Source organism: Pseudochaenichthys georgianus, chromosome 8 (assembly GCF_902827115.2).
Source record: "Pseudochaenichthys georgianus chromosome 8, fPseGeo1.2, whole genome shotgun sequence".
Lineage (NCBI taxonomy): Eukaryota > Metazoa > Chordata > Actinopteri > Perciformes > Channichthyidae > Pseudochaenichthys > Pseudochaenichthys georgianus.
The window spans coordinates 15159242-15186084 of record NC_047510.2 but is presented as its reverse complement, the minus strand read 5'-3'; the positions used below and the strand labels follow the sequence as shown (position 1 = coordinate 15186084).

General features: G+C 43.3%; 1 protein-coding gene across 1 annotated transcript; it reads left to right on the top strand.

Moving 5' to 3' along the window:
- Nucleotides 1-265: 265 nt before the first annotated feature.
- Nucleotides 266-24797, top strand: rnd2 (Rho family GTPase 2). The gene is made up of 5 exons (XM_034090069.1): nt 266-572; nt 1055-1142; nt 18750-18859; nt 21518-21652; nt 23702-24797. Exons 1-5 carry the CDS (start codon nt 369-371, stop codon nt 23969-23971), a joined length of 807 nt encoding a protein of 268 aa, XP_033945960.1. The 5' UTR covers nt 266-368; the 3' UTR covers nt 23972-24797.
- Nucleotides 24798-26843: the final 2046 nt, after the last annotated feature.

Below are 26843 nucleotides of genomic sequence, written 5' to 3'. Positions count from 1 at the left end.
TGTTACAGTTCATAGCAATATCAGTGATATTTTCACCTGATGTTTAACCTGGAGGTCAAAAATAAAGTGTGTTAAAGTCACATTGTTATAGGCTATTTTAAGATCCAATATTTCAAGGGACTCTTTATTCTGTGCTTTCAATTTTATATTATATACACCCTTTATTTCCCATAATTGAGCAGCCTATTACAGTTGAGTGATGTGACTCAGACGTGAATAACAGGGAGGCGTGGCCAGTGATAAAACCTCCGGAGTTCTCGGGAGGTTGTGCGCTCATGCCCAAGGTTCCTGTAGCAGTTAGACAGAGCAGCGGCACGCGGAGCTGCGCGAGGACACAAGGAGCTGGATAACGCGCACCGGGTCGGCGCATGTATTTGTTCATTATTCTTTCCCGTCTTTTATACCGCTGCATCTCCTATGCTGGGTGCACTCCATCCCCGCGTCAACAACACACCTCTCACGGACAAAACATGGACAGTCTAGGCAGCCGCTGTAAGATTGTGGTGGTCGGGGATACGCAATGTGGTAAAACTGCACTCCTGCACGTTTTTGCCAAAGACTCCTATCCAGAGGTAGGTCTGTCAAAAGTCTGAATTCAGGTGTTTTTAATTCTCTCATAACTGAGATCAGGAGTGAACGAGAAAGCCATTCAAACGCTAAACTGAGCGAGTCAACTTCAGCACTTGTTCAGCAGGTTACATCCACCTGTCTTATGAGATATGTTCCATTAGATAGAGAGGAAGCGCTGAGAGATCTGTAATAAACGCCTGTAAAACCACAGTAATGGTCCTTTAACGTGTAAATTGACTTTTATTGTGTCTGCAGTACAGCCCAAAAAAAACTTTAAGGCGTTGTCTTCATCTGTTAACTCACTATATTTCTCAAATACAGTACTAGCTTTGCCATGTGAATTATATCAGTCTATACTATTTATTTGCTGTATCATCTCTACAATATTCCCCCCCCCACTAAACTCTTGTGAGGCCTGATCTGTAAACACCAGCTTATCATGTAGAACTTAATCGGAAAACTAAAATACATCTCCTTTTTACAGAACTACGTGCCCACTGTGTTCGAAAACTACACAGCCAGTTTTGAGATTGAGAAGCACCGGATAGAGCTGAATATGTGGGACACATCAGGTAAGAACATTTTACATCTCTGTCTGCACTTTCTCCTGAAGACTTAAAATAAATCCACTCCCAGCCCTGCCATGGGAGGCCTGCCTGCCTGCCTCAAACTCCTCTCTCCAACTTTTCCAGCAGTCAACTCTTTTATGGATTGCTTAAACCTTGCCAACTTAAGATGTCTTTCGTTTTAAAACACTTTTTCTTTTTAGCTCAGTGCATCGGCTATTTATGATTGTTGTCTTTGCTAGAAACCTTGGTGCCAGCCATGTCTCTTGGTGCCTTGTGTTTGCATTCCTCTCTGTGCTGTGCCGTCCACTGTGCGTGGCTCTTCCCATGCTCCGGCCGGGGTCAGGAGACTGTCTGGGGGGAGTAAGGGGTGAGGGCGTGGGTAATTGAGACAGGATGGGCCTGAAGGGTTAAGTAACTACCCTTACTGTTTAAGTGTTTTCATCAGACTGATGTATGCTTTGCTGAAATATCAGCCAGATATGATAAATGTTGACAGCTGAGTTTCTTCCTTTACCATTTTCAGACGCATAAACAGCCTATCTGATATTACGTTTTATTTGCATTACACATCAATATAAAGAGTGTTTTAAGTGTTTACACATCTGTCCACCACACTTTAACTCCCTTTAACCAGGAGTGCCAATTCACAATTGCTACAAAACATGCAACATCTACGTGTTCATGCAATCACATACAAACACAACCCTGAAAACACTCGACATCCATGCCAAATGTCATTCTTCTTGGATGAAAACTGTACCAATCAAAGCTTACACCTTTGTTTGACCGACTGACAGAGAAAGCTACAGAGCTGCTACTTGCAGCATAAAATGTCAAATTTCACAGGCAAATTTGGTTAAAACTGCCGGTGTCATCAGTGTCAAACAATGTCGTTCCACATGAAGGAGTCCCTGTCAGCAGTGTTGTTTCTCTGACAAAAATATAACCTCACTATGTCTAGTAAATCAGTTTCTATGTATTTGAGCTCCAGTGTATGAATATGATTCCTGCTAAGACAGTAGTTATGGCCACCAGGCAGTGAGCCTCCTCCACAGAAAGCCATGGTCTACTTTCCCATTCTTGTCAGCATGGGTGGATTAACGGCTGTGAGCTAGCGGGAGATCTGCATCTCATCATGGTCATCTCAGGCTCGAGGCTCTTGTCAGCCATCTGACCAGTGACATGCCCGGCCAGTCACACGACGAAGAGGGGATTTTCCCAGTGGGAAGTCTTTCTTTTGCCATAAACATTCCCAAACCCAAGACTATAGGAGAGATGATGACAGTATTCCTGTTACATGGTCAGTCAGTGAAATAATGTTGTTTTTCTTTGGACCTCTGGTCAACCCGGGAGTACATCTGATTGAGCCTGTCAATCAGGGGCTGGGGTCCTCTGAGGCCCTGGGCCACAACTTAGAAGAGCTCCTTATCTCTGGGCTTTAGGAGCCTAATGATGTCGTGGGAATGTTGTGCTTCTGTCCATCTTTAAAACCCTGGATCACCTTTGGCAGTGTGAGTCTTTAACCTTCCGGCAGGAGTGGCCCAACCCACAACAAACATGACGTCACCCAACCCACAGGGCAAAAGAGAGTGTGTGTGTGTGTGTGTGTGTGTGTGTGTGTGTGTGTGTGTGTGTGTATGTGTGTGCTTTCAGAGGTCCTTGTGTGGTATGCCATTATTCACTGATTCACAGCAAAAACAGATGTTCACATGTTCGCTCAACAAGAAAAAATAATTGGCTCACACTTGGATGACAAAGGCTTTCATCAAAAGGAAATAGTCTCCCTTCGGTTCTCTTTCACATGTTTTGTATTACCCTTCTCCCCCTTCAGCTGCCCTTTTCTAGCTTAGTTTCTTTTAATATAATGTTTCTCATGTACACTAGCACCAGCTCAAGTTCAGTGGCATGGTCACTCCATCACAACACAGTGAAATGCTCTAGATGTACTCACCGAGGGGAAGTACATTTGTGACGTGCTTTGGCCTAGATTTAAACTTTAACCGTGACCTGTGAATTCAGTCTGTTGGCCACTTGCAAACCGTCTTGACAGTGCAGTAAGGAGCGATACCAACAGAGCTTCACACCAGCCAAACATCATGCATCCAGTAACTGCTATTTTGAAAATAAATGAATTGTTTTGTGCCACTTTCTGCTGGCTACAGTGCGTCGGACAGTTTAATTTCAACCTGACATTTACCTCAGTCAATCCTCCACATGCTCTTCTGAAGCATTATCCTATTTCCCCTATACAGTTATTTTTACCACAAGCTTTCAGCCTCTTCACATAAAGTATTGTCTCCCTTTTAATTGCTGCCGAAGTCTGCCTCCTGCTGAGGTTCTGTTCCCAAAGCATTATTGATCTCTATCCAAGGCATGGCTATTCAAACAGCTTGCGTCTTGCCTGGCTCACATTTCTCCGGGATGGTTAGATGTGCATTGTCATTGAAATGCTCCGGGCATTTGTTGTTGCTCCATTGATTGGTTTGTTCTCATTATTTCCGGTTCTTCCATAAGGTCTTGTCTTTGCAGTTTGGGTGAAAACAATGGTGAGGTGTTTATCTAACTGAGGTCATTACTGAGTCTGTATGTCTGTGCGTTTGTTTTGCAGCTCCAAATGAACGGGTATTTTTAGAAACATGGAGGTCATGTGGCTTCAAAGACTCAGAAGGCAATTTTGTGCTGTGTTTTGCATTCTGCTCCACACTATTTGGAGAATAAGGTCAATTAGAAAGTGAGTGAATGGAATTCCAATGAGAAAAAAAGATTGTATGACTGTATTTACATGAAGCCACATTATAGATGGTGTTACCATTTCCTGTATCTGTTAAGTGGTCAAAATGTCAATGTGGCTCTTGATAATTTGCCTGAGAGCCATTAGTGATTATTATCGATGCTCATCAGCCTCATTGGTATTCAGCCAGTCAGTTTTCTCTACTGAGCCCGAGGCATTAGTGCACTTTTCCTCCCTTCCCGATATGGTAAGGATGCCTGGGAAAGATTCCCTCTAGCCTTGGCCTAAGAGTAAAACCCTGCTAAGAGATGTGCGTGTGTTTCTGACAAGCTGGGTTTCCCCAAACTTCCCACAGCAGTACACTCATGTATCTTTCTGTTTCTCCTCTTCACTGCCACTAATGCCTGACCTGATTCTCACATGAAAACCACACCTCTTACGTTCCTTTTAGTCACGCTGGAGTGTGCTTTCAAGTCGCAATCCACAGGAATCTTGTTTGTCTTTCTTCTTTTGCTGACATCACTGCTATATCGCTCACACTGTTTCCCCCCCCAATCTTATCCCTTGTCAATGACATTTGAGTTTCTGTTGAGTTTTTTTGACTGATGTTGGATATCTTTTTTCCTTACAAAACCACCCAGTTTTTCCTCTATTTATTTCTAAACAAAGTACTGTTGTGGCTGCTGGGAACATGAAACGCATCACTTGCTGTGCAGTGAAGGCTTTTCTTTTGCAATAGAACTGCCTAAACCCAAATGTTCACAGTTTGACACACTATTGTACTGAACTGTCAGTGGAAGAGAGCAGAAAATATTTATTTATCCAAAAATGTCAGATGTATAGGAGATTTGTAAATAAATGCCACTCTCATACATTTCAGAGCCTCTTTTTACTTTTAAGTCTTGGTCTGATAAATTCATGTTTAATGTTTTTTTGTGGCTCACTTCTCATGACACAGCTTTCTTGACTTTTCACAGTCAGAGGTGGGATTGTTTTGACTCGTGAGATGGTAACAAGACACTGCAGGTGTGTAACAACACTCAGCGCCAGCGCTCAAACAAAGTCACAGTCTGACTGTCTCCCTCCTCTCATACTGACTTTCCAACATTCCTGGAGTCTCTATGCTCTACAAACTCCACATTCTCAGCGCACTGGACCAGCAGGGCCTCCAGAGGCTTGTAAAAACACGCTGCGTTCAGTGGGCTTTCTCTTACTCATCACTTTACACTTGATCAATCTTTAATAGACAATGAGTGAACTACACACACAATGTAGATAACAAAAAAGAATCAACAGAAACCTCTTTGCCCTCAATTCTACAGCCCACTGGAGGCAGAGGATGCACAGTAAGTGCCGTCCGACCAAAGGAGAGTGCGCTAGGATCACAGGAGATACCATCAACTGCTCTGGCCTCAAACAGTTGGTCTATTTGGCCTCTCTGAATCACTACTGTAATTTTACACACAAGATTAAATAATGAATGGCAACATTTCCTTCTGTTCTATCCAAACAAGTTTCAATTGGAGAATGAGATTGTGTTTATTTGGTTGGCACCTGCTGGAAAGGGAGCAGCCTATTTAACCACAGACAGTAAATACACCTTTTTGTTTATTTTTGTAAGTATCCTTAAGAGTTTTACAACATCCTTTTAACTCCTGTATACGTAAAGTCTAAACCCTTAAAGTAGTTCCCTGTCTTTGCCTAATCAGCCCAGGGAAATAACTGCCTTAACAAAAACCTGTTTTGATGATACATAGCCGGCTGGAAGGCACTCCCAAAACAATGACTGCATGACAGTTTCGGGTAGCTAGTAAACACAAGATATTGAGATGTTGTTGAAATACTGTAGTACTGAAGTAACCATTTTGACCCACCATGTTGGGTAATTAGCATTTTCCCAATGACCAATTGTCAGAAACCCAAAGACATTTGGTTTACAATAATATAAAAAAGGAAAAAGCAGCCAATCCTCACAATTGGGGAGTTGAAACCGTGAATATTAAACATATTTGCGTGAAAAATGTCATTTTGTCTTATAATGACTGCCTATGCTTTTTGTAGGCATGGCTTTAGTGATGGCAATGTTGGTCTTCTGGTTGATGTAAGACTTGGCTCCAAAATGAAATACCTCAACAGACACTGGAAGAGTGCCTTACAATATGGTGAAGTCATTTGTGTTCCTCAGAGGACGAGTCATAATGACTTTGGAGATTGTATGACTTCATCTAGCACCACCATCAGGTCACAACTTAAAATCTGCAACACTAATGTTATTTCCATCAGCCTCAGTGGTTGTTTGTGTGTTGGTAATTGGTCACATTCCTTAAAGGTCCCCTATTATACTGTTTTTCATCAATATATTATAGGTCTCAGATATATACAAAACATGTCTCTGAAGTGTCAACAGGTCATTGCATCCCATAATCCCCTCTGTTTCAGCCCCGTTTCAAAAGTGCTGATTCTCTGTCTGTTACTTTAAATGAAAATAAGGAGCCACTCCCAACTTCCCTCTGTGAGTTAAAAAAACACAATAGTGCTCTAGGAGGAGATTCAGGTGATAAGGTGGGTGGGTGTTACCTTGGTTGGTGATTGGCTAATGGTTACACAAGCCAAAGAATCGTTATGACATCATAAAGTGGCCAACATCTGATCAGCTCATTTTCAGACAGGTTTTTATATAAATGGATCAGGACAAAAAGTGAGTGAATCTTTTTTTCTGAAACTTTCAGAATCTCTTTACACAGAGGGGACACATGTTGATGTATAAAAGACATGAACAAGTGTATTTTGCATAATAGGTGACCTTTAATTCTTACCTAAGATGGTAAACATTACACCTGCCTAACATCAAGATTTTAACATTGTCATGGTGAGCGTGTTATCATGACGACGTGACGTTAGCTAAATGCACTGCTTGCATGGCTGTTGACTGACTCTTGAAGCATGACACGTCCTGTCAGGTGCAGTCTGACTCACAGGATGCAGCCTGTACTCATAAGCCTGCCATTGGCCACCTATTTCAAACTAAATTCTCCGCCGCTTCTGCCATATCTGCTGTATGTTTTTGCAAGGTCCCCGTTGTTGTGTTTTGGGCACAGTGCTGCCAAGATGGTTGTTAGTGTACGAATACAAACAACCCAGAACTTTGTTTTTCTTCTGTGTAGAATTATGATTAGTTTAACTAGGCCTTTCTCCAGAGCTGTCAGTGTGGTGATAAGCCTGGCTATGAGAGAGTACTTCAGGGGGGTATACTGCGAAGCAGGATTTTCACTTAGCCGGCTAAATTCAGGGAAAACTCCGGCTTTCCAGTCCTACGAAGCTGGTTCTCTTTTTAGCAGGCTAGATCTCCATGGTAATATATGCTAAGCAGCTAACCTGGTCGGGACCAGGTTAGGTTGCAGGCTAAGAGCTCAACTCAGTGAAAGCACCGCCTGCTGACCAATCAGAGCTCAGTGTGCGGAGTTTAAAGCGATCAAGTCATATTACAGGAGAAAGGAAATACAGAAAAACTGCCGTCGCAGGAAAGACGGCCGGCAAAAATCACAGACTGTGTGAACGTGAACATTAATAGAATATCACCTCCATCTTCAGAGCAATCTGACTATTATAACATTAGCGTTAAGAAAGCTTACTTATATATCGGCCACAACATAAGTAACCGGATCAGAGTACATTAAGTACAGTCCGCGGCATATCACTTCATAATGTATCATATATCTCCTTATCTGAGTCAGCTGAGCCGTATCTGGCCGTGCAACACTCACAGTGTCACATACTGTATGCAGAAGTATTATTTTAAGCAACACATAAGTTGACGAAACACTCGAGACAAATGTAATTGAAGTCAGATCGTGTTTTAGACGGGGCAGTGATATCATAAACCTGTTAATGTACGCATTCAAACACTTTTTCTTTTACAAGCTGTATTCACCTTGCAGGTGCAGCTATGTGGCTTTGATCCTGGATAAAGTGTTTAAGTCATGGATGTTTAAAGTTTAACTTCTTCATTTTTGACTAGTATTAAAGTTCACTTTTCATTCAGGAAGTATGACGCTGCGCTGTCAGTGCGCTTCTCCATGTTTGTGATTGGTCGAATGCTCCAAATACCACCCCTTTTCATGTGAACGCGCACCTAACTAGATAGGACACGGCTGGCTTGAGCGATCCACTTGATAACCAGCGTCGTAGTACAGTTTAGCGAGAGCGCGTATGTTTTGGATTAAGCCAACCGGCTAACTCAAACATATCCAGGTTAGGTTGAACCAGGTTCGCAGTATAGGCCCCAGGTGTAGCATTTTGTATTGGGTTTGTTAAAACAACCCACTGTAAACATGTTAATGGCAGTTTCCTTTTTCAATACGGTGGTCGAGCACAGAGTTAAGTTGTTAAAATGTCATTTGAGTTGTGATTATCTTGATGTTTCAAAGGGCTAGAAATAAACTTGGGCTTTTGTTCCATGTGTCTAATCTCCAGACAGTTACTGGAAAAGCCTGTGGAGCTATTTTGGACAAAAGGGGTACCGTTCTGTCCTCCAGGCCCTTATGAGCTCAACAGCTAAATCACAAAGAACAAATTCCGGCCCCTCCATGACCCTCATCCCCTTGGGGTCAGGCTTGGGATGAGCCTGCAGCCCACAGAGACATTTTACATATAAGATATCAAGAGGGGAGAGATGAGTGTGGGGAAGTGGATGTGCAGACTTTTTTGATACTTTAATGTAGATTATACACACCACCTGATATTTCATAGTCAATGATTTAAGTGACTTCTGGACTGATTTCTCCTATGGTCAGGAATAAGGGGGCTCACTAATACAGTACATGCAAATACATGCATTTTAACTTCATATGGGAAAGAAAATGTAAATGTAGTGAGTAGTTTTACTTTAACAGCCACCAAAGGGCTGTTGAGGGCATTATATGTCCAGGTTCTCCATTCCACCAAAGTCACACATGAGTGTTTATAACTTACATGGCACAGAAATATAGAAACATGCACACCTCATATTTTTAAATGAATCTAAAATATACATTCCCTTCTTGTTTCCCTTTATGCAAATAATAAGCTTCCTAAATAGTGTTGGTCCCATGCACAGTGCTGCACCTCATTGCACCCTGACCTTTGAGAGGTTTGTGTGACGTTATGGAAACTCTGACGGAAAGCCAGCAGGCCGGGCTGCTGGGCTGGATGTTTGGGTTTTTGGGCAGGCGAGCAGCTGTGCTCCATCCCTGGAGCTTGGCACTCCGTGAATCATATTCTTAGATCGTTACACAAAGGGTCAACAAGCTTAGGGAGGAAGTGGCTGCCTGTATGTTACCTTAGCTTTAAGAGAAGATGAAGAAACAAAGAACAGAAGAATTGTTTGTGTGCAGGAGAGCTGAGAGCAGATAGCAACTTCTCAGGAGGGCGATTTTCAGTTATCTTTCATCTGTGCCATTTATTTATCCTCCACTATTTTCTTTAACTCAAGATGTTATTCATCTCCGATAGCCCATTAGTGAAGGCAGTTTCTGAAGCGCTGTGTTAAGGTCACCAGCAGTCAGGGGCAGTGTTAAGCAGAGAGTGGGCAGAAGCGCTGCATGAAAGCCAGCCAGCTGCACTGACAGGAACACACAGGCTGTAATTTCCACACAGAATATATGTTCTCCTCTGTGACACAGTGAAACACACAAGCACAGACACCTATATTCACACACAGAAGTGCAGCATGTCCCTGCACCACACAGTCATGTACCCTTTCTGTCCTGCTTTTACATGCATAAAAAACATCCTGAGCATCCCACATGTCAACCCGACCGTAAACATTCAAACAAGGACTTCTTGAAGGCCCCAGAGGAGACATACTCCCATCCCTTCTGATCTCTTATCTCTGTCTGAGGAGCCTGTACATGTGACCATGGATACAGCTATGAGCTGAGAGCCACCACACATTCCTCCACCACATCTCAGCCACTGTGCACTCAGCTTTATGCCGAGCACCAGGCAAAAGTGTAACATCTGCTTAAATAGCATGTCCACTGCTGAACCGCACTGCACGCTGCTGATAGGCTGTACGGATTTGACTTTGTTAATCTGCCAATGGAATAATAAGAGTGAATGAACACTAACTGGGTAGAATTAAGAGGGGTCTTTTGGTACAAGGTGAATACAAAGATCACTTAAGGCTTTTCATGAGCTCACACTGACTCAGATTACATGCCCTGTGTTAAGCTGTGCCATGCCCTGCTACTAACAGAGGAGAATGGAGCTAAATAATGACTGGCAGATATTAAAAAGGAAAAAATGAAGATATGAAATTGTATTGTTAGCAAGAATACAAAAGGGCAGATTTGAGAAAAGATTGTAATTTTAAAGGTAACCTCACCCCCAAATTGATCACTTGTATATCAATTACTCGTGCTGTCTTTGCTTAAAGACATGCTCACTACTTCTCATTACATGCATTTCCACTAAAACCTTAAGATTTAAAACAATTTGTGAGAGGGAAAATTACGTAAACAATATAGATATGATTCGAAAACGTTTCTTGGAGTAAATTACGGAATTGCTTCAAAAGTAGGCGTGCACAATGCTAACATTGTAAACATTATTTAATATTATCCAATTTATTTTCTAGGTCAATTTGGCCAATACATCTTACTTTTTCATACGTTTAAAAAAAAAAAAAAAAATCACACCCCTTTTATACTACAGAAAAAGATACGTGTCTGTGTGTGATGGATACGAGTGAGTGCATGTAAACATGTGTGTAGGCATGTGTGTAATGTACAATGGGTCTGTGTATGTGAATTCCAACAGCTCTGACCCGGCGACCTCTCCTATTGTTTCCCAGCTGACCAGAGGCGTAATGGGGGGCTGATATGGGCGCTGGGGTAGGGGCTGGGACACAATGAGGCTGGAAAGCACAGCAGCTGCTCCGCCCAATAGGCAAAGGGATAGGGGGAGTGAGTGGTTGACGTGAGTAAAAAGCATGGGGGGGCGGGGGCCCTCAGAGCATGTTATAAGAGCAGCAAGTGTTCACTAGATTGAAAAGTGGAAAAAGGGGACAGAAGGAGTAGACAGAAGGAGAAGTGTACATCTGTGCTTTTCCCACCCCCCACTCTTCAAGGCTTTTTGTTGTGAGGTCGTTGTGTTGGTGGCACCCTTGGGACCTGACACAAACGCCAACTATGTCACACTCTTAAACCTCTGCAGCACTCACACAGTGTTACAAGATTAATACACAGCTTTGGACATATAAATAGTCTGGTAGATAATTGAATGCAGTGCTTTTGTCTGTTATATTAGGAGATGGAGGAAGTGCGTTTTGTGCAACCTCTTTCTTCATTGACCTGTAACATGATATATGGCACGATGCAAATGACTCCTTTGACACAGCCGGATGTTATTGATCCTACATGTTGTCACTTCAAGGGAACATGGACTTGACCTGACAAACGAGAAGTATTAAAATGATAAATGAAAGGCTAACACTAACAACCACCAATTTGATGCTGGTGTCCATCCATCCATCTTCTCCCGCGTATCCGTGGTCGGGTCGCGGGGTAGCAGTTCCAGCAGTTCCAGCAGAGAGTCCCAAACTTTCTTTTCCCTGGCCACATCAACCAGCTCTGACTGGGGGATCCCAAGGCGCTCCCAGGCCAGCGAAGAGATGTAATCCCTCCACCTGGTCCTAGGTCTACCCCTCGGTCTCTTCTTTGTAGTTTGGAGATAACAGTAACATGTCTTGCTACGCCAGCATCTGTGATTGGAAGATAGTATTTAACAAGAGAAAAGACACAAACGAATGCACCCCGACACTAAACCAGGCATTTGTTCCTATTTGAACAGCAGCAGCAAAGGCCTCAGTCATTCAGGCTGACAGGAAACCCACCCAGGGAACTTTTGCTCTGTGAGATTTCTGCCGGTCCACTCCCTGTGCCGAGTGAAACAAAACCCGAGGCAGAACCAGCTTTGATCAGTACACTTCAAACAGCCCCACTGACTGGTTCTGCTGCTCCCGAAGCTAACGCTCAGTCTCTTGCCCCCTACCTCCACCGGAGCAACCCTCTCAGCATCCGTCTGCAACCCATCTGAGCGTAAGGGGATACAGGGAAGGAGGGAGGCCGTCTTTCACCTCCACCCTTCACTCCCCACCTGCAACCCGCTCACACACACTCGACAGATCCCATCATTTATGGATGACTTTATTTATAAACAAGATCCAATGCGCTCTCTTTCTCGCTACTGCTGCTTTTGTGGAAGTGAAATTGCACTTGAAGTAGTGCCGTGTCTCTCTTGCAGTCTCCCTGGGGGGGTTCAGGGTGGGCTGCGGGATGGATAGCACCATGATAGGGATGTGTTTGGATGGTTATGCACTGGAGGAAGTGGAGTCGATAGAGCAGAGGATGTCCTTTTCCACTCACAAGCTTTTCTTTCATACGCCTGTGTAGCTACTGCCTGAATCTTCTCAAGTTCTCCTTCATAACAGACTGACAGCTGTGGACAGAGAAGCTGCAGTCAGTGTTATTACAAGTTTTAATGTAAATCCGGAGATTGAGAGATATAGGAGAGGAAGTAAAGGATTTGATCTCTGCTGTTTAACAGGTAAAAAAGGAATCGAAAGAGATTAATAAATATTGTGTGTGTGTATGTGTGTGTGTGTGTGTGTGTGTGTGTGTGTGTGTGAGAGAGATGGTAGTTTTTGAGGAAGGCTGTGAGCTTTTCAGAGCAGAACTCCTTGTGCCTAATGTTGGCAGTCAACTCCAAACATTATTGCATTAGCTCAAAGACCCATAAATGTTTGATATGAATTGATTTAGGATTTATTGGTGATCAACGCATCTACAATCTGGATGTAGCTGTAGAGCATTGGCTCCCCCACGGTACCGATCTGATTATCTCTTAAGGAGTAAAACTGGATACCCCAGCTAGCCCGCTTTATTTAGAAAATGTCTGAAATCTTCTGCTTTAACATGTAAAAGTTGAGTAACCAAAATGAAATGCAGCCAAAAAACCCTTGCAGTCTGTGTTGGGGATATCGGAACCAGCTGGGGTCCAACACTGAACACTTAAAGAGGTTGTGCAAAGAATAAATAATCCTAGAGTCAGCATCTGGTGTGCTTAACTGGCTCTTGTCTGTTTTCATAAAAACGGTGTTATAGGGCAGATCTTGTCCTAACAGTCTACTATTACAACTATGACAAGACCCAGCGGTTCTGGTGCTTGAGGAAACACAGAAACAGATACAGAGATGTGCTGCGTGCACTCCCTTTCCACAGCCCGCAGTCCTTCACAGCTTCCTCACACAAACAAACCTGGGTACTGTTTATATTGGAACATCAAAACACATGTACATCCTCAAGTAAATTAAGAGTCATCGAAGGGTGAACCAGATTGCCACACCAAATCTACAGTCATGTCCTCAAACATTAGGAAGGGTGAAATCAAAGCAGAGAAAAAGAGTGGTGTGGGTATCTTTCAAGCGAGGCAGGGAATATATAAATCGACAGAAGAATTGAGCGACAAAAGAAGCTTAGTGATCTTTAAAAGCAAAGTGCAGCATGAACCAGAGCCTTAGACAAGACGCAGAGATCAAACAACAGGAGATGAAATTCAAAGCTAGTTCTCCGGCAGAATGAGTGTGTCTGTGATTATAAAAAAGGGACTGGGGGTGAGAAGAAACTGAAAGCGGACACACTACTTCATCTCCATACCCCTGGGGCCCAGAGCAGGAAGCAGACAGCATTGCTTCTCTGTCCCCTTGCTTTCAGCGCTGTGGCCAGCTTTTCATCCTGTGTTTCGACGACAGACACAAGCATTAACTCCTCGGCAGTAGAGCTCAGAGCAGATCCGTGGAAGGTGCTTGATGCCCTTCAAAGGCTGCACTTCCTCCACAGGGAAAGCGCAGGGAGCTTTGATCAATATCCCCTGTGTGAAGGCTGCAGACATGGAAGGTTAATGGCCATTTAACCCAGTGTCACCTCCACTGTCCCGGCTCTGTGCTAATGCCTTTGAAAACTTGACACAGCTATCTCTTTTACAGACCAACAGCTTCACGCTGTGTTTGCGTGAGTGTGTTTGTGGTATGTACACTTGTATGGCCCATAGATCAAACCATGATCAACCAAAGATATTAGCCCAGTGCACAAGAGTGCAGGCCAGCTGAGGTTGCTTCATCACAGGTGTGTTGGAGTTGATGTTCCGCACACATTCACTGTGATCAACTGGCTCCAAGCTTCTTATACAATGGAGTGGAACATAGTGGTGTCTCTGTGGCTCCTGCATGTTGCACAGAAACTGGCAAACATTTCCTGTGATTGTTTAATTAAAAAACTGCAATATTAACCCGAATGTTCAATATGTTCAAAGGGACATTTGTGTCCCTTTTCATAGATGAAGCACGAGTTTTATGCCAGTCTTTCAGCGAGTTCTTTCACCCGGAGCATGAGTTCACAATTTCTGCCTTTTGGAATAAGGTCTTCAAGTGGCATCATTTGCAGTAGACTATTTTGGATTCTGGATTCTAAAAGAAGCCTTTGTGAAGGCTTACATTCACATAATATAACTCACGCCATCTTGTACAGGAAAGTGGTACACCGGGTCAAACTAACTCTGCCTCCTTTCTAATGGTGTCTTGGCAGCAGTCTCTATTTATCCCTAAGTAAGAAACAACCGTTTACAACACAGACCGGACCTTCGGCAATGAAAAGCATGCTCAACCTCTTCAAGATTGAATGCCAACCCTCTTATTCTCCTTCTTTCAGTCACCTCAATCATCAATGCACCTGAGCCATTAGCCTCGGAAATCCCTTCGTTCTCCTGCTCTCTTCCTCCTTACTTCCTTTCAGAGCCTCACAATGAAGCCATTTTGCATCCTTCCAGGTTGCTACGATACTCGACCAACCCAACTTGAAATGTTTCGCCTTCGCTTTGAAGGTGAATTTCAAGAGGAAAACAGCTGCAGGAGACATAAAAGACGCAGGGTATGTAACTTGTGCTGAATGGATTTTGTTTCTAAAGTTGAAACTAACTCAATCACACAAACAGTTTTCATCTATTTGGCGACATTTGAGAGAGCGTTTGTTTCCTTACACCCTGCCTTTGTTTGTGTGCACGGGTGTTTTTCCCAGTGTCTCGTGGCCTAATGAGGCTGTTAGTTGCTGTTGACTCCCTGCCATATGTGCATGAACACATCAGAGAGCCTTGAGGCAAAGACTATTCTTTTACTCTCACTCAAAATGGTTTGCTTTTAAGCTGTGTCTGCAACGAGCATGCAACAAACGGAGAGAAAGAGAACAATCCTGCTGCGATGGTACGGATTAACGCACTGGCGCCTGGAAGGCATTGTTGGATGTTGATGCACAATAAATTAAACAGGTTTCCTGAAGAATCCTCTGTGTCAAACTGCAGCGATTGTGTTTTTCTGTTTGATTTCATAGTTTTTGCTGGTAAAATGGAAGCTCTTCAGGTTTGAATTAGCAGATAGTGAGCTGTCATGCTCCAGACAGATAGTCCCTACGGGGTGTCGATGTGACAGGGGACAGGTGGTATAAATGAAGTCATACCACAAACCCTCTAGACCTATTACTGTACATCCACTGCATTTGTGTCCGCCTCAACATCCTTTGGGATACTTCTAGCCTTTGATGACGCTCGACTGACGGCTGGTGAGGAACGCTTTCCTCCCACCTCTGTCACCTATGCCCGGCTAAGCCCCCAGCGTGGCACTGCAGCGTGGCTTAGTGCTAATTAGCCCTATGGAAATAAAGACAGAAATCCACTTCCCAGTGTGAGAGATCGCCTCGGCTAAATCCAGCTAATGCTAATCCTCCAGTAGGTTGTGTGAGGAGTGCTTAAAGCATGTCCTTGGCACAGGGTCCCACTCCTTGCCAGGTGACGCGTGATGGTTCTTCGGGGTTCTTGCCAGGTTGTGCACGCCTCCCTCACCCGCCTGCTCCATCCATCTCTCCCTGCTCCGCCTGAAATTCAATTGACCTTTTGTTCCACCTCACAGTGAATGGGCATAGGCTAGCTCCACCAATAGCCAACTCAGAGCTCTCCCACCTATTTATTTGATCCGTCCTGCCGAGTCCAGTGCTTTCATGACTCACCCAAACATCCACTGCACACCCCCTCTCCTCCACTCGCTACATCTTTTATTTTAAAAGTGGCTTTAGGCGGTGCAGGGGATATTTCACAATCAGGAAAGAACCCTCCTTCTTGTCATGTTCTTGATCGTTATGGTGATTGGCTTTTATTTGTGCCAGCTCGGCTCGTTTTAAACAGCACTTTTCTCTCCCTCAGAGGACTTTCTTTCGACTTTGCGAAAGTGCTGAGGTAGCATCCCTGTTGGTCAGAACAGAAGAGCTGTGAATTGCTGCGCTGTGACAAGGCCTGTCGTGACCGCGACCTGCCAATCATTCGGAATCTATGAGATTGACAAATTGATCCCATTGGCCGCCTTCCAGCTTCTAATTACATCTTAAGCCAAACGAGCTCCATTGTCTCAACTTTCCTTCATCTGACATCTCTTCCCCTTCATCCGGATTCCCAGGGTGCTTCTCTCATCATCTCATGCTTCTGCACCTTGCCCTCACCTCTGCATCAAAGTCATTCAATCTTTTACCGCCAACTCTCCTCCCCTACATGCTCTGTCTCTTTTCTTCTTCAGCTGTAACCTGAGTACAGGTCTGCACTGTGATACACACTAAAGAGCAACTTCAGCAGCTACAGCACCTCATGTGGGACCACTACCAATCAGAGCTCGCTGTTGTACAATGTGTGCTTTGCTGATTGTTGGACTTGGCATCCATTTGATTGGGCTTTTTGGGGCGTGTGTGTGTGTGTGTGTGTGTGTTCATTAAAATCCTGCCCTTTCAGTAGTACACAACAGTTGCAATCTCGTGTTAAAAAAGGTGGCAGGGGGGGGGTTCAAATCCCTGAAATCTGACAGTGGTTATTTTTGCCATTTCTTTCTCACAAATAAGATATGATCACTGGGAAAACAAGCTTGTCAACAGTTTTAAAGATTGTCAAAGATTATAAACAAGCCTCTTTTGGCTTTTACGGTCTTAAAAAGGCACCATTTTGTGTAATTTTTCAATTAAAGCAATGATTTGTATAGATGACAGAAGGGCACGATGGGCTCAGAAACACTTTTCCCAATAACCAATAACCAATCATTACAAACAAGGCAAATTATTATGTTGAGACAAAATGTGTCACCACAATTTTAGCCATTAAGGACTATAGGAAACAAAGTTGCAAAGAGCTGTATTAGGATAATATTCTCCTGCCCCTTTATGTGTGCAGATTCAGCCTGTTATGCACCTCCTCTTTATCACTAAAAAAGGCAGACTGAAGAATGACTCGTTCGTTTGAATAGAGCACCATTTAGGAATATGGTCTCCAGTTAGCTTATAACAAGGGATCGTGGGCTCTAGCGATGCTGACTGCACGGTAATGCAAAATGAGAACGGTATGCCACAACAACAGGAGAATATAAGGAGACTGCGAGTTGACATGAATCATGCATATTTCAAAGCATTGTTGTTTTCAGTCTTCAGAGATTGGAGTGACATTTAACTCCAATTGGTAGCAATGTCAATTTTGGTGAGAAACAAAATGTAAACATAGCTGTTCCTCTCACTTGGAGGCACAACACGCATCAATCTTTAATGTGCAGGCTGTTGCATTGTTCTCAGTGGGGAGGGAGCAGGGCACTATGGACAGCCACCTGAATAAGTGGGGCTCCGGGCCACGTGCATCACTTGTCATTCTATCTTCAACAAAGAGAACATAGTGATGCTAAAACAGGCTGTAGTGCCATTGTGCAGACTCCATTTACCCCGGCTGACAAAGACAGCTCTTCAACACGCTGACTGTGTATTGTGTCAGGTCTGGTATGAAGCCCGTTAACAGCAAGTAAAGACTATCTTTATTTATCATAGAAACACTTTGTCTGACCTTAAGGGATTCAATCATTAATGAGTTGTTTTATATACCAAGTTTGCAACATTCATTTTCTAGAGTATGTGGTTCACACTTTTCGAGCAGTAATGAGTGAGAAATGGGGTGATTTGTCTCAAAACGTATGGGTTTTCAGGATGCAAAATGTATACAGCCAGGGTGCTGCTTCTATCAAAATGTAGGAGTTCAGTTCTGTACACATTCCCAGGATGGAGGTTGCCCACAGCTGCGGCCACATGTTCAGAGAGAGAGAGCCCAGATATTTTTACAAGCCTCCTAATGAGAGCCGTAAGAGAGCAGGACCCGTGTAACTGAGTGGGTTGTGAAAGTACAGAGGCAGCGCGCTTCCTTCAAATTTGATCAAGGTACAGAAATGAAAATGAGAGTGGGGAGAGGCGTGTGAGTGCATGGCAATTTCATATAGTCAGGAAGAAATGGAAGATGTTAAAACAAGTAGCATTTGCAAGAGAGTCAGGAAGAAGGATGCATTGAAGCGTTCAACCTTTAGTTTGGCCTTTGTGCTGGTATTTACTGTTGTTTCAAGACGATTATGGATTGTATGGAAAAGTCCTCTGGTCCTCAACCCAATATAATTCAATTTGGAGTGTGTGTGCTCTGAGTAACCTCTTGACATTCCTCAGGAAGAGAGGACACAGCTATGTGGAAGCCCAAGAGACACACATACTCAAAACATGCACACACAACTGTTAAGATAAAGACTCATTTGCTTATACAGAGTGCATACAAGCTGCAGCGTGCCCACGTTTATGTCACAGCCTCCGTCCATGACCTTTAGATCACCTTCCAGGGATGTGCAGTGTGTTTCTAGTGATAATAAGCCATATGGCTGGGATGAAAAACCCTGTGTGGTTTAAAACAAGTACACAGAAATGCATGACCTTATGCCATATGTTATTGTGTGTCCACAGGTTCCTCTTATTATGACAACGTGAGGCCATTGGCGTATCCGGACTCAGACGCGGTTCTCATCTGTTTCGACATCAGCCGCCCAGAGACTTTGGACAGTGTCATAAAGAAGGTTAGTGTTTAATCTCTTTTTCCCACCCCCTTGGATCAGCATTTATTATCTGCTGTGACACAGGAGAACTAACCGGAAAAAATCCGGTTTTTCCTGATCAGCATCTTGTTTCCTCTCAGCAGCAGCAGCTTGCATTTTCATGGCTCAACAATATAGCAAATCAGCACCGAGGTTAGAGCCTGCCTTTCCTTTATCTCATCAAAACGTCCATGGGTACTTGACCCTCGTTCTTCTGAGGAATGGAAGGTCAGAGTAAAGAATGAGAAGAGAGTCTTAGGACCCGGGTGGGTTTGAGAGGAATAGCAGATACGCAAATTAGCCACATCAGCCATATCAACGAGGAGCTGTTGCAGAGCATGATGAAGAGGACTGCAATTGCCCTTCTCATCCTACATTTAAAATCTGAGTTGTATGCAGAACAGTTCCAGATGGCAGCACTTAACATGTGTTAGGTAGCCTAAGGTTCAGATGTGCTGCTGCAGCTGACATTGATGTGATCCTGGCCAGGCGGGGTTGTTGTCATGGACGTGTTTTTACAGCTGCTGGCAATACCTATTGTACATTTAGAGACACCCTACTTAATGGCTGTGTTTATGGGAATGTGTGTCATGTAAAATAGGACTGTGCCTTTTAGTGGTCTCTCGTCTTGGAGCCATGTGTGTGTTTGTCTTTGAACTGTGCTCCTTGTGGGCCAGAGACAGTTCCCACGGCTGGCCTGTTGACGTGTTTAGTGGTCTGAGGGGAGCCGCAAAAATGCCCTGCAGACTTTATATATATCTAACCCGAGACACCTTTTTTAAACTCAGGAATATCTCCCAAGCCTCAGTGCTCTCTGTCAACAGGGGGAGGCAGAGCTGCTGTCAAGCTTTTGGTTTTCCCATGAATCCCTTGGCAGGGGGTTGCCATGACCCCTGACCCCGGGCTGTCGCCCTGGTAATCTCTGAAACTGAGGGGCACATGGAAACCTGTTGCACAATCACCATCCCAAATTAGACTCTTGACCTCTAGAAACAAGCAGGTCACCAAAGTTTCTGGATGACAGCTGGGGGAGAAGAGAGGGTTGAACAATCAAAGCTTTTGATTGGGTGTTATTGGCAAAATAGGGGTGGGCTTAAAAGGTCAAAGGCCGCGTTTTCAACGTGGTAGATGAATGGACATCCTGACATTCTGCACACGGCATGGTGAATATTTCAAGGCTGTCTGTCGGCTGCCGTCGTGTATTAACCTGAGGGGCTGTGTTGGTTCAGCTGAGTTTCAGAAGTGACATTTAATCTCAGAGAGAATTTAGGAAAAGTACCTGTCAAGCTTTCTGTGTAAAACCTGCATTAGATCTGTTTACGGAGGTTAAATAAGGAAAGTACGACACACATCAGGTACAGCAGATAACTGAACCAAGATGGCATGAATACATTTATAACATGTTCACCTGGTTTCTCAGTTACTGTAGTGGAATGGCCTTTTATATTGACAATGAAAGAGTTCTTGGATTAAAAAAAATAGGAACATTTAGGACAGGCTTTTGTTAACAATACTTGGTGTTTAACTGAATGGTTAGTTTGGTTGGTTGTTTGACAAAAGATTATGCCAATCATGCTCTTTTTGTAATTTTTCAGTTGCAAGGATTTATTGTGTTTCTTTATTTCAAGTGAAAGTAAATCTAATATGGGTCTTTGATATGGGTCAAATTATGATGTGAATTTCACCGCTTTATGACATTGTATTGACTATTAAGACGTTTTTCGAGCTAAATTAAAGGTGGGGTAGGTAAGTTTGAGAAACCGGCTCGAGAAACACTTTTTGTTATATTCCATGGAATGCTCCCGATAGCATCCCGATAGCAATGAATATCTTAAGTGCTTTGACAAAAAAAACATAAAAAAATGTCATCTGTGGAAGTCGTGGCGCTGTAAATCCAATCATTTTAGCCGGCCCGGCTAAAATAACTGGATGGCCTACCTGCCTGTCCATCTGTGCACAAACTTATCTCGTGCCCTCATTGGTCATTGGTTCCTGTGTGTTGGAGGAGGGGCTCTGTAAGGAAGTAGCAGATTTCTTCCGGCTGTGTATTTTCAAATTCTAGCACACTCGAGCTGGTTTCTCCAAAATTACCTACCCCACCTTTAACACCAGATGAATCATATTCAAAATAATTGTTAGTTAAAGAGCTACTGTTTTTGTACATGGATGAATTAATGTCTAATAGAGCTGCAACTCAACACTTAATTTAATTAATCTTTGGATTTTTTTTGTCAATTCAATTATTAATTGTTTCGTCTATACCATGATAAGACATAGTGAATATGCCTTTCACAATATCGCAGACTCTTCCAATTATATATGATCACAAATGTTGTTTTAGTTTTTTGGTGATTGACTTTTGCCATTTCTTTTTCGAACAAAATAAGGAATTTAACTTCTTCAATTTAAATCACAGGAACGCTCATATTGATATATTCAAAATACAATTTTTAATTTCTCTTTGACTCCTTAGCTGAACAGATGCTTTAATCTCCCTGGAGCTCAGGTATCCAGTGTCAGAGAGCCCAAAGGTCATCACTGTCTGCCAGTGCCTCACCAGTCAGTACAGGCATCTCTCCTCTCATATTTGGCACATTCAGTGATTTATATCTGTTTCTCTGTCGGTTCATGTCTCAACAGTGGCAAGGAGAGACGCAGGAGTTTTGTCCCAATGCCAAAGTGGTGCTGGTGGGCTGCAAGCTGGACATGAGGACAGACGTCAGCACCCTGAGGGAGCTCTCCAAGCAGCGCCTCATCCCTGTCACCCACGAGCAGGTGAGAAGAAAAGAGTGGAATGGGTAATGAGTGAGGGACTTGCTTTGTGCCCTGGGAAAAAAAGACTTGGAGAATAACAAAGATGGAGATATTGGAAAGCAATCCAGCATCTATGTACAATTTTTCCATCTTAGATCAGCAGTGGCATTCTCTCTGGTCCCATAGGAAGGGAGTGTGAAAGGGGCTCAAGTTAACACAATCAACCACTGCAGAATAAAAGCTGTGTGAAACCCCCCTGGGACATGTTGCTGGGGTTGGCGTTTGGACCAAATTTGCTGACAAGTGATGCAAGGTTGGCGAGGGCTGAGGAAGAGACTCGGGCTGTTATTGGAGTTTATGTCTAGGGACACGTTTTTCCCTGAAATGAAATATTCATGCAGATTTAGGGGGTTTTGAAAATGCAAGATTAATAGAAAAACGGACATTGATGAATGACTGAACCCTTTTCTCGCATGCCACCATGATCTCTAAGCCAAGGGGATGGGGAGAAGCAGGAGGGGATGATAAACTGTCGTGTATATCGGTGAATTTTAATCAGCTTTCAGCGTGTTCATTTTGTGCTCTCCTGTGTTGGACATACACAAAAGTGGAGGGGTACAACCACACAAAAGCCCTCAGAACAAAGGAGTCTTTTATTTTCCACCGCTCTCGCAGAGCTTGCCAGAAGCTTAAAACACGCAGCCTCCAAAAAGAGAAACAACTGAAAACAACGGACAGTTCATGTAAATAAGACGCATAAGCAAAAGATGGAGTGGCTTACCACAGAGATAATGTAAAATAGCTAGGTACAATTTGTGGCCAGACACACATTTAGCTATTGTTCCGCTTACACTCACTATTTACATTTGAGGCTACTACTGTTTTTTCCTCTAACATACCCAGAAAATGTGTGTCACATAGCAGATACAAAAGCTAAGCACAATAACCTTTCGGTGTTCTAATCCAATAGCCTGCGTTTTTATCCCGCTGTTGATCTTAAATTGAATTCCAACACGGCTGAGGAGCTGCCAGCAAGTGACCACTGGGTGAACTCCAGACATTTCCGCACTAATCTAAGATCCGATCAAGGTTTCCCTGCTTGTCACGACAATCTGTACCTCGTCCCCCTCCTGCATCTGAATCTGCCGTTCCACCTAATGAGGAGTTATCAGTGCACAGCCGCGATAAGAATCAAACCACATCCCCCTGGGAATGAAAGCTCTCTGTGTTGGAGAGCATGCGATTTTAGGGTCATGGGAAATGCAGTACTGTCTCATATGTTACAACCTTTACTTTAGACTACAACCTTTGTCTTGATGTCTCGATCCTGCGTGAATGTGGGTTTAAAGTCTTGATTGAGCAACAAGAGACGAGGCTGTACTGTAACGAAGAGAGAGGCCAAGGGGCTCGAAAATTTAATTTGTCTTTGATTTGATCCCAAGCAAACAATTTACGGTCTCAATTAACTTGGTATATTGTAACATTTCTCAGGGGTGAGCTCGAGTACAGGTTAGGGCTCTGCTTGAGTTTAGTCTCTCCTCTCTAAATAGCCGCATTGACCATATCAACAGCGGCCCAGTGGGCTCTGTTCCCTCTCTCTAATCAAAGACTGAGGAGTCAGAGCATCTACATTATTCATGCCTCAGATAGAGGAGCTTAATTTGTCTCCAGGATCATTGACATTCTGTCTACAGCTTGGATCGTCATCTTTGTCTTGGATCTGCTGCTTCTTCCAGGCACATTTAGTCTTCCACTGTTGAGATATAGTGCCTGCTTTTGCAAAGGTACAAAGATGGATAGGGTGTATGTTGTAACATGTCATTATCTTGTGAAGCACTCACACAGCACCTTGGAGTGGAGTAAACTCCTATCTTACACAGCCTCTAAAAGCAAAACACAGAGAAGACATTGCAGATCTAGTATAAGAAAGGAAGGACACATTGCTAAAAGCTGATATTGTAAATGGCACTCCAGATAAAATGCTGCATGTAGTCTCCCATTTCCCCTTTTATGTTTTAACGGTTTTGAAATCTCTAATTGCTTGTTGCTTTGCCTGCCTCCATGTTTCAGGGCAGCACAATAGCTCGACAGATGGGGGCGGTGGCCTACGTTGAGTGCACCTCCAAGGTTTCGGAGAACAGCGTTCGGGACGTGTTCCACATCACAACGGTTGCATCGGTGCAACGGGCGCACAAGCCGCAGCTCAAACGCAGCAGTTCCCGCAGAGGCCTGAAGCGGGTGTCACAGCTCCCCCTGCCCCCTCTGCCGGGCCGGACTGAACAAATGGACGAGGCCCCCACCATGAGGAAGGACCGGGCCAAGAGCTGTGTGCTCATGTAGAGACACATCACTATGAAAAATATATATATGTATATAGATAAACACAGAAATATATGACAGAGGAGGTCTATTTATTGTTTTTTTCTTTGCACTGCAGAGGAATGAGGATACAGGAAACACTGCGCGGTGGAACAAAATGCTTTGGATGTTTTCCTTTTTGTTGTGTGTGCATATTTCCTAAGCTGTTTACATATTTGTGTTGTTTTGAAATCATGGCAAATTGGACTAAACCTCTGGACAAGAGGAAGCTGTGGTAGTGGAGATGCTAGTTCCGGGTATTAAGGAGGAATTCATTTCCTGAAGCCTCTCCAAATGGAGGATGGCACTGAGGTGAAGAGCGTGTGAGGAGGACCATGTTGAAAGATATTGTCTGCGGATGAAGCGTCTTGTTTTCAAAGACAGTGCTGCTCAGCGAACATGAGGACTAATTCTCTAGCTGCACTGTCTGAAATTGCTTCCTGTTGCAATATTGAGAGAAAAATGTACAATGATTCTAAAAGAAAAGGGATTCTAGTGACTACATGAATGGTGGCTCAAACCATACCTTAGGAGCTGGAAATGAGATTATGTAACACTGAAATATTGAGACGGTGTGCATTATCACCACAAGTGCATTTAAGAAGTCACAAATATCTAATTGTATGTTGGTCATTTAACACATTTGTTCTCATCCACTCTAATTGTTGCAGTCTGATTCACTGAAGTTAATGCTGTTGTATCTATTTTAAAGATGTTTCTTTGTGGAAAATAAAGTGGTTAAATGTTAGGCTATTGGTTTCCTTTCACTGAAATAAAGCAACAGCTTGTCTGTACAAGAAAAGGACAATTTCTGGCAATTCACAATTTCATTCCTTTTTTTCATTACATTGCCATGGAAATGTAAATCCAGTGATTTTTACTACAAGTGACTGAAGAGTAATTCTACTCAACAAGCTCAAATGTTCCTCTTCAACTTCCGATCAATGTACATTCCTCTGCTGGCCTTCGAAAGCCATATCTGTAAATAACAGTCCATTTCCTGTTTGAGTGTCATTACCCTCATGCAGCACTGCAACCCGATGAATGAGTCAGTCTTTCAGTGTAATGTGCATATCCCTCTGCTGGCAACAACACAATTGAACTGCAATGCAGCAGCATCGAAGCACTTGTGTATTGTTTTTTAAATGACAGACTACAGTAGCTTCAAGACAATTCAGTACGACAGATGGCATGTGAGCTCTATCATCCACAGATAACAATTTTGCCATCCCGTTGATTCTGGGATAGAAAAGCTTCAAAAGTTGATTTTTCCCCTGAGCTGTGTCTGTAAAAAAATCCATTGGTCACCCTAAATTTGAAGAGTTTCTCTAAGCCAACAGGACTTGTTGTCTGCAGTGTTTTCAAATTGGCAAGATGTTGTTTCTTGACAGCACTGAGGCAGAGGTGAGAGTGGACAGGCTTGAAGTCGTAGTGCTCTGGCAGCAACAAAAGATTTACCTTTACAACTATCAGTGTTTTCTGAAAACTAAGCTGCCGCCTCATCCCTGCCAGAAATGAAACAATTGACAACATGAGCTGTTATGTCAGAGAAAATGGGATAGATGAAGAGAAAGAAAATAAACAAAATGGGAAGAGACAGCGTGTGGCTGGTGGGAAGTTTTAAAAGTAATAATACATCACACCAACTGCAGGCTTGAAATGAAGCTCTGAAAGCTGTCTTGTTCCTTTGCTGAAGTCAGAAGTTGTAGAATGAGATTGGATTTACAATAGACTCACAGCAAAAAAGGACAGCCAATATGTATTAAACCATCCAAGGAAAGTTCTAAAGCCACTCCTGCAGCATAATAATCTTCCCCGCATTGATGTGTTTGGTCAGTATAGAGTTGGGGGTATTTTGAACAGTCCGGCAAAGCTGAAGTGGCTTTTTCTCAAATATTTTTTATAAAATACTAGAAAGGCTTACTTCTTCACACATACAAACTATTTGGTCAAACTATTCACATTGCATGCACCCTGCAAACAGGGGTACTGGCTGACAATACCTGGCTAAAAAGTATGACAAGGTGAAAAAGTTAGGAACCTGTGTTTTAGACAATTGTTGCTTTGCCAACAAATCACTGAGTTTCTACTGTTCCCACTGTTCTGGAGCTCTGTATCTCTGTGGTGGTGAAACTATTATAGTTTGAAACAAACTGAATACATGGATCAATGTGGATGCCATGGAGAGGTTTCTATACTCACATTTTCCTATCAATATAATGTAACTTACTGTGAGTCCAATCACTGTGAGTGTATGCAAATGATAATGCTTCAAACTTTGAGAGCCAGCTTTGAAGCCTACAATGAGGTGAATATTTGATTTAAAAAAATGTTTTTGATTTGTATTCCATTTCAAGAAAAGAAGTAAGCAGGGCATCCTTTTGTATGGACACATGAATCACTGAAAAGCTGTATGAAGGTGATGCCCAGAGTAGGAAATGAGCAATGGAAATGAGGCCAGCACCCACAGCAGAGGCACAAAACCCGCTGTGCCCCCACAGCTCGATCTGAGACTTAAGGGATTACTCCTGCTGTGCTGTGCTGTGTGTGTTTAACAGAGTGGGCATTGGGCAGCATCCACTCTGTTGCACTGGTCTGCATTTCCCCTTCAGCCTGCATATCCATCAAATAAAGTAGTCCCGATTACACTGATACACACATGTAAATCTCGCCAAGATGAATACAAATCAGTTGCTGTGTTTGTAAAAATTAGCCCAGCATTGGAGTTTATCGTGACAATCTTCTAGGAAGGTTTATTTATGCAGGATGTCAATTTTCAGCAATCTGATCAGCCATTTGCCCTTTACCGCTGAGACGGCAGGAGGATTAGAATTAACTTTGCGGGTTCACGCTC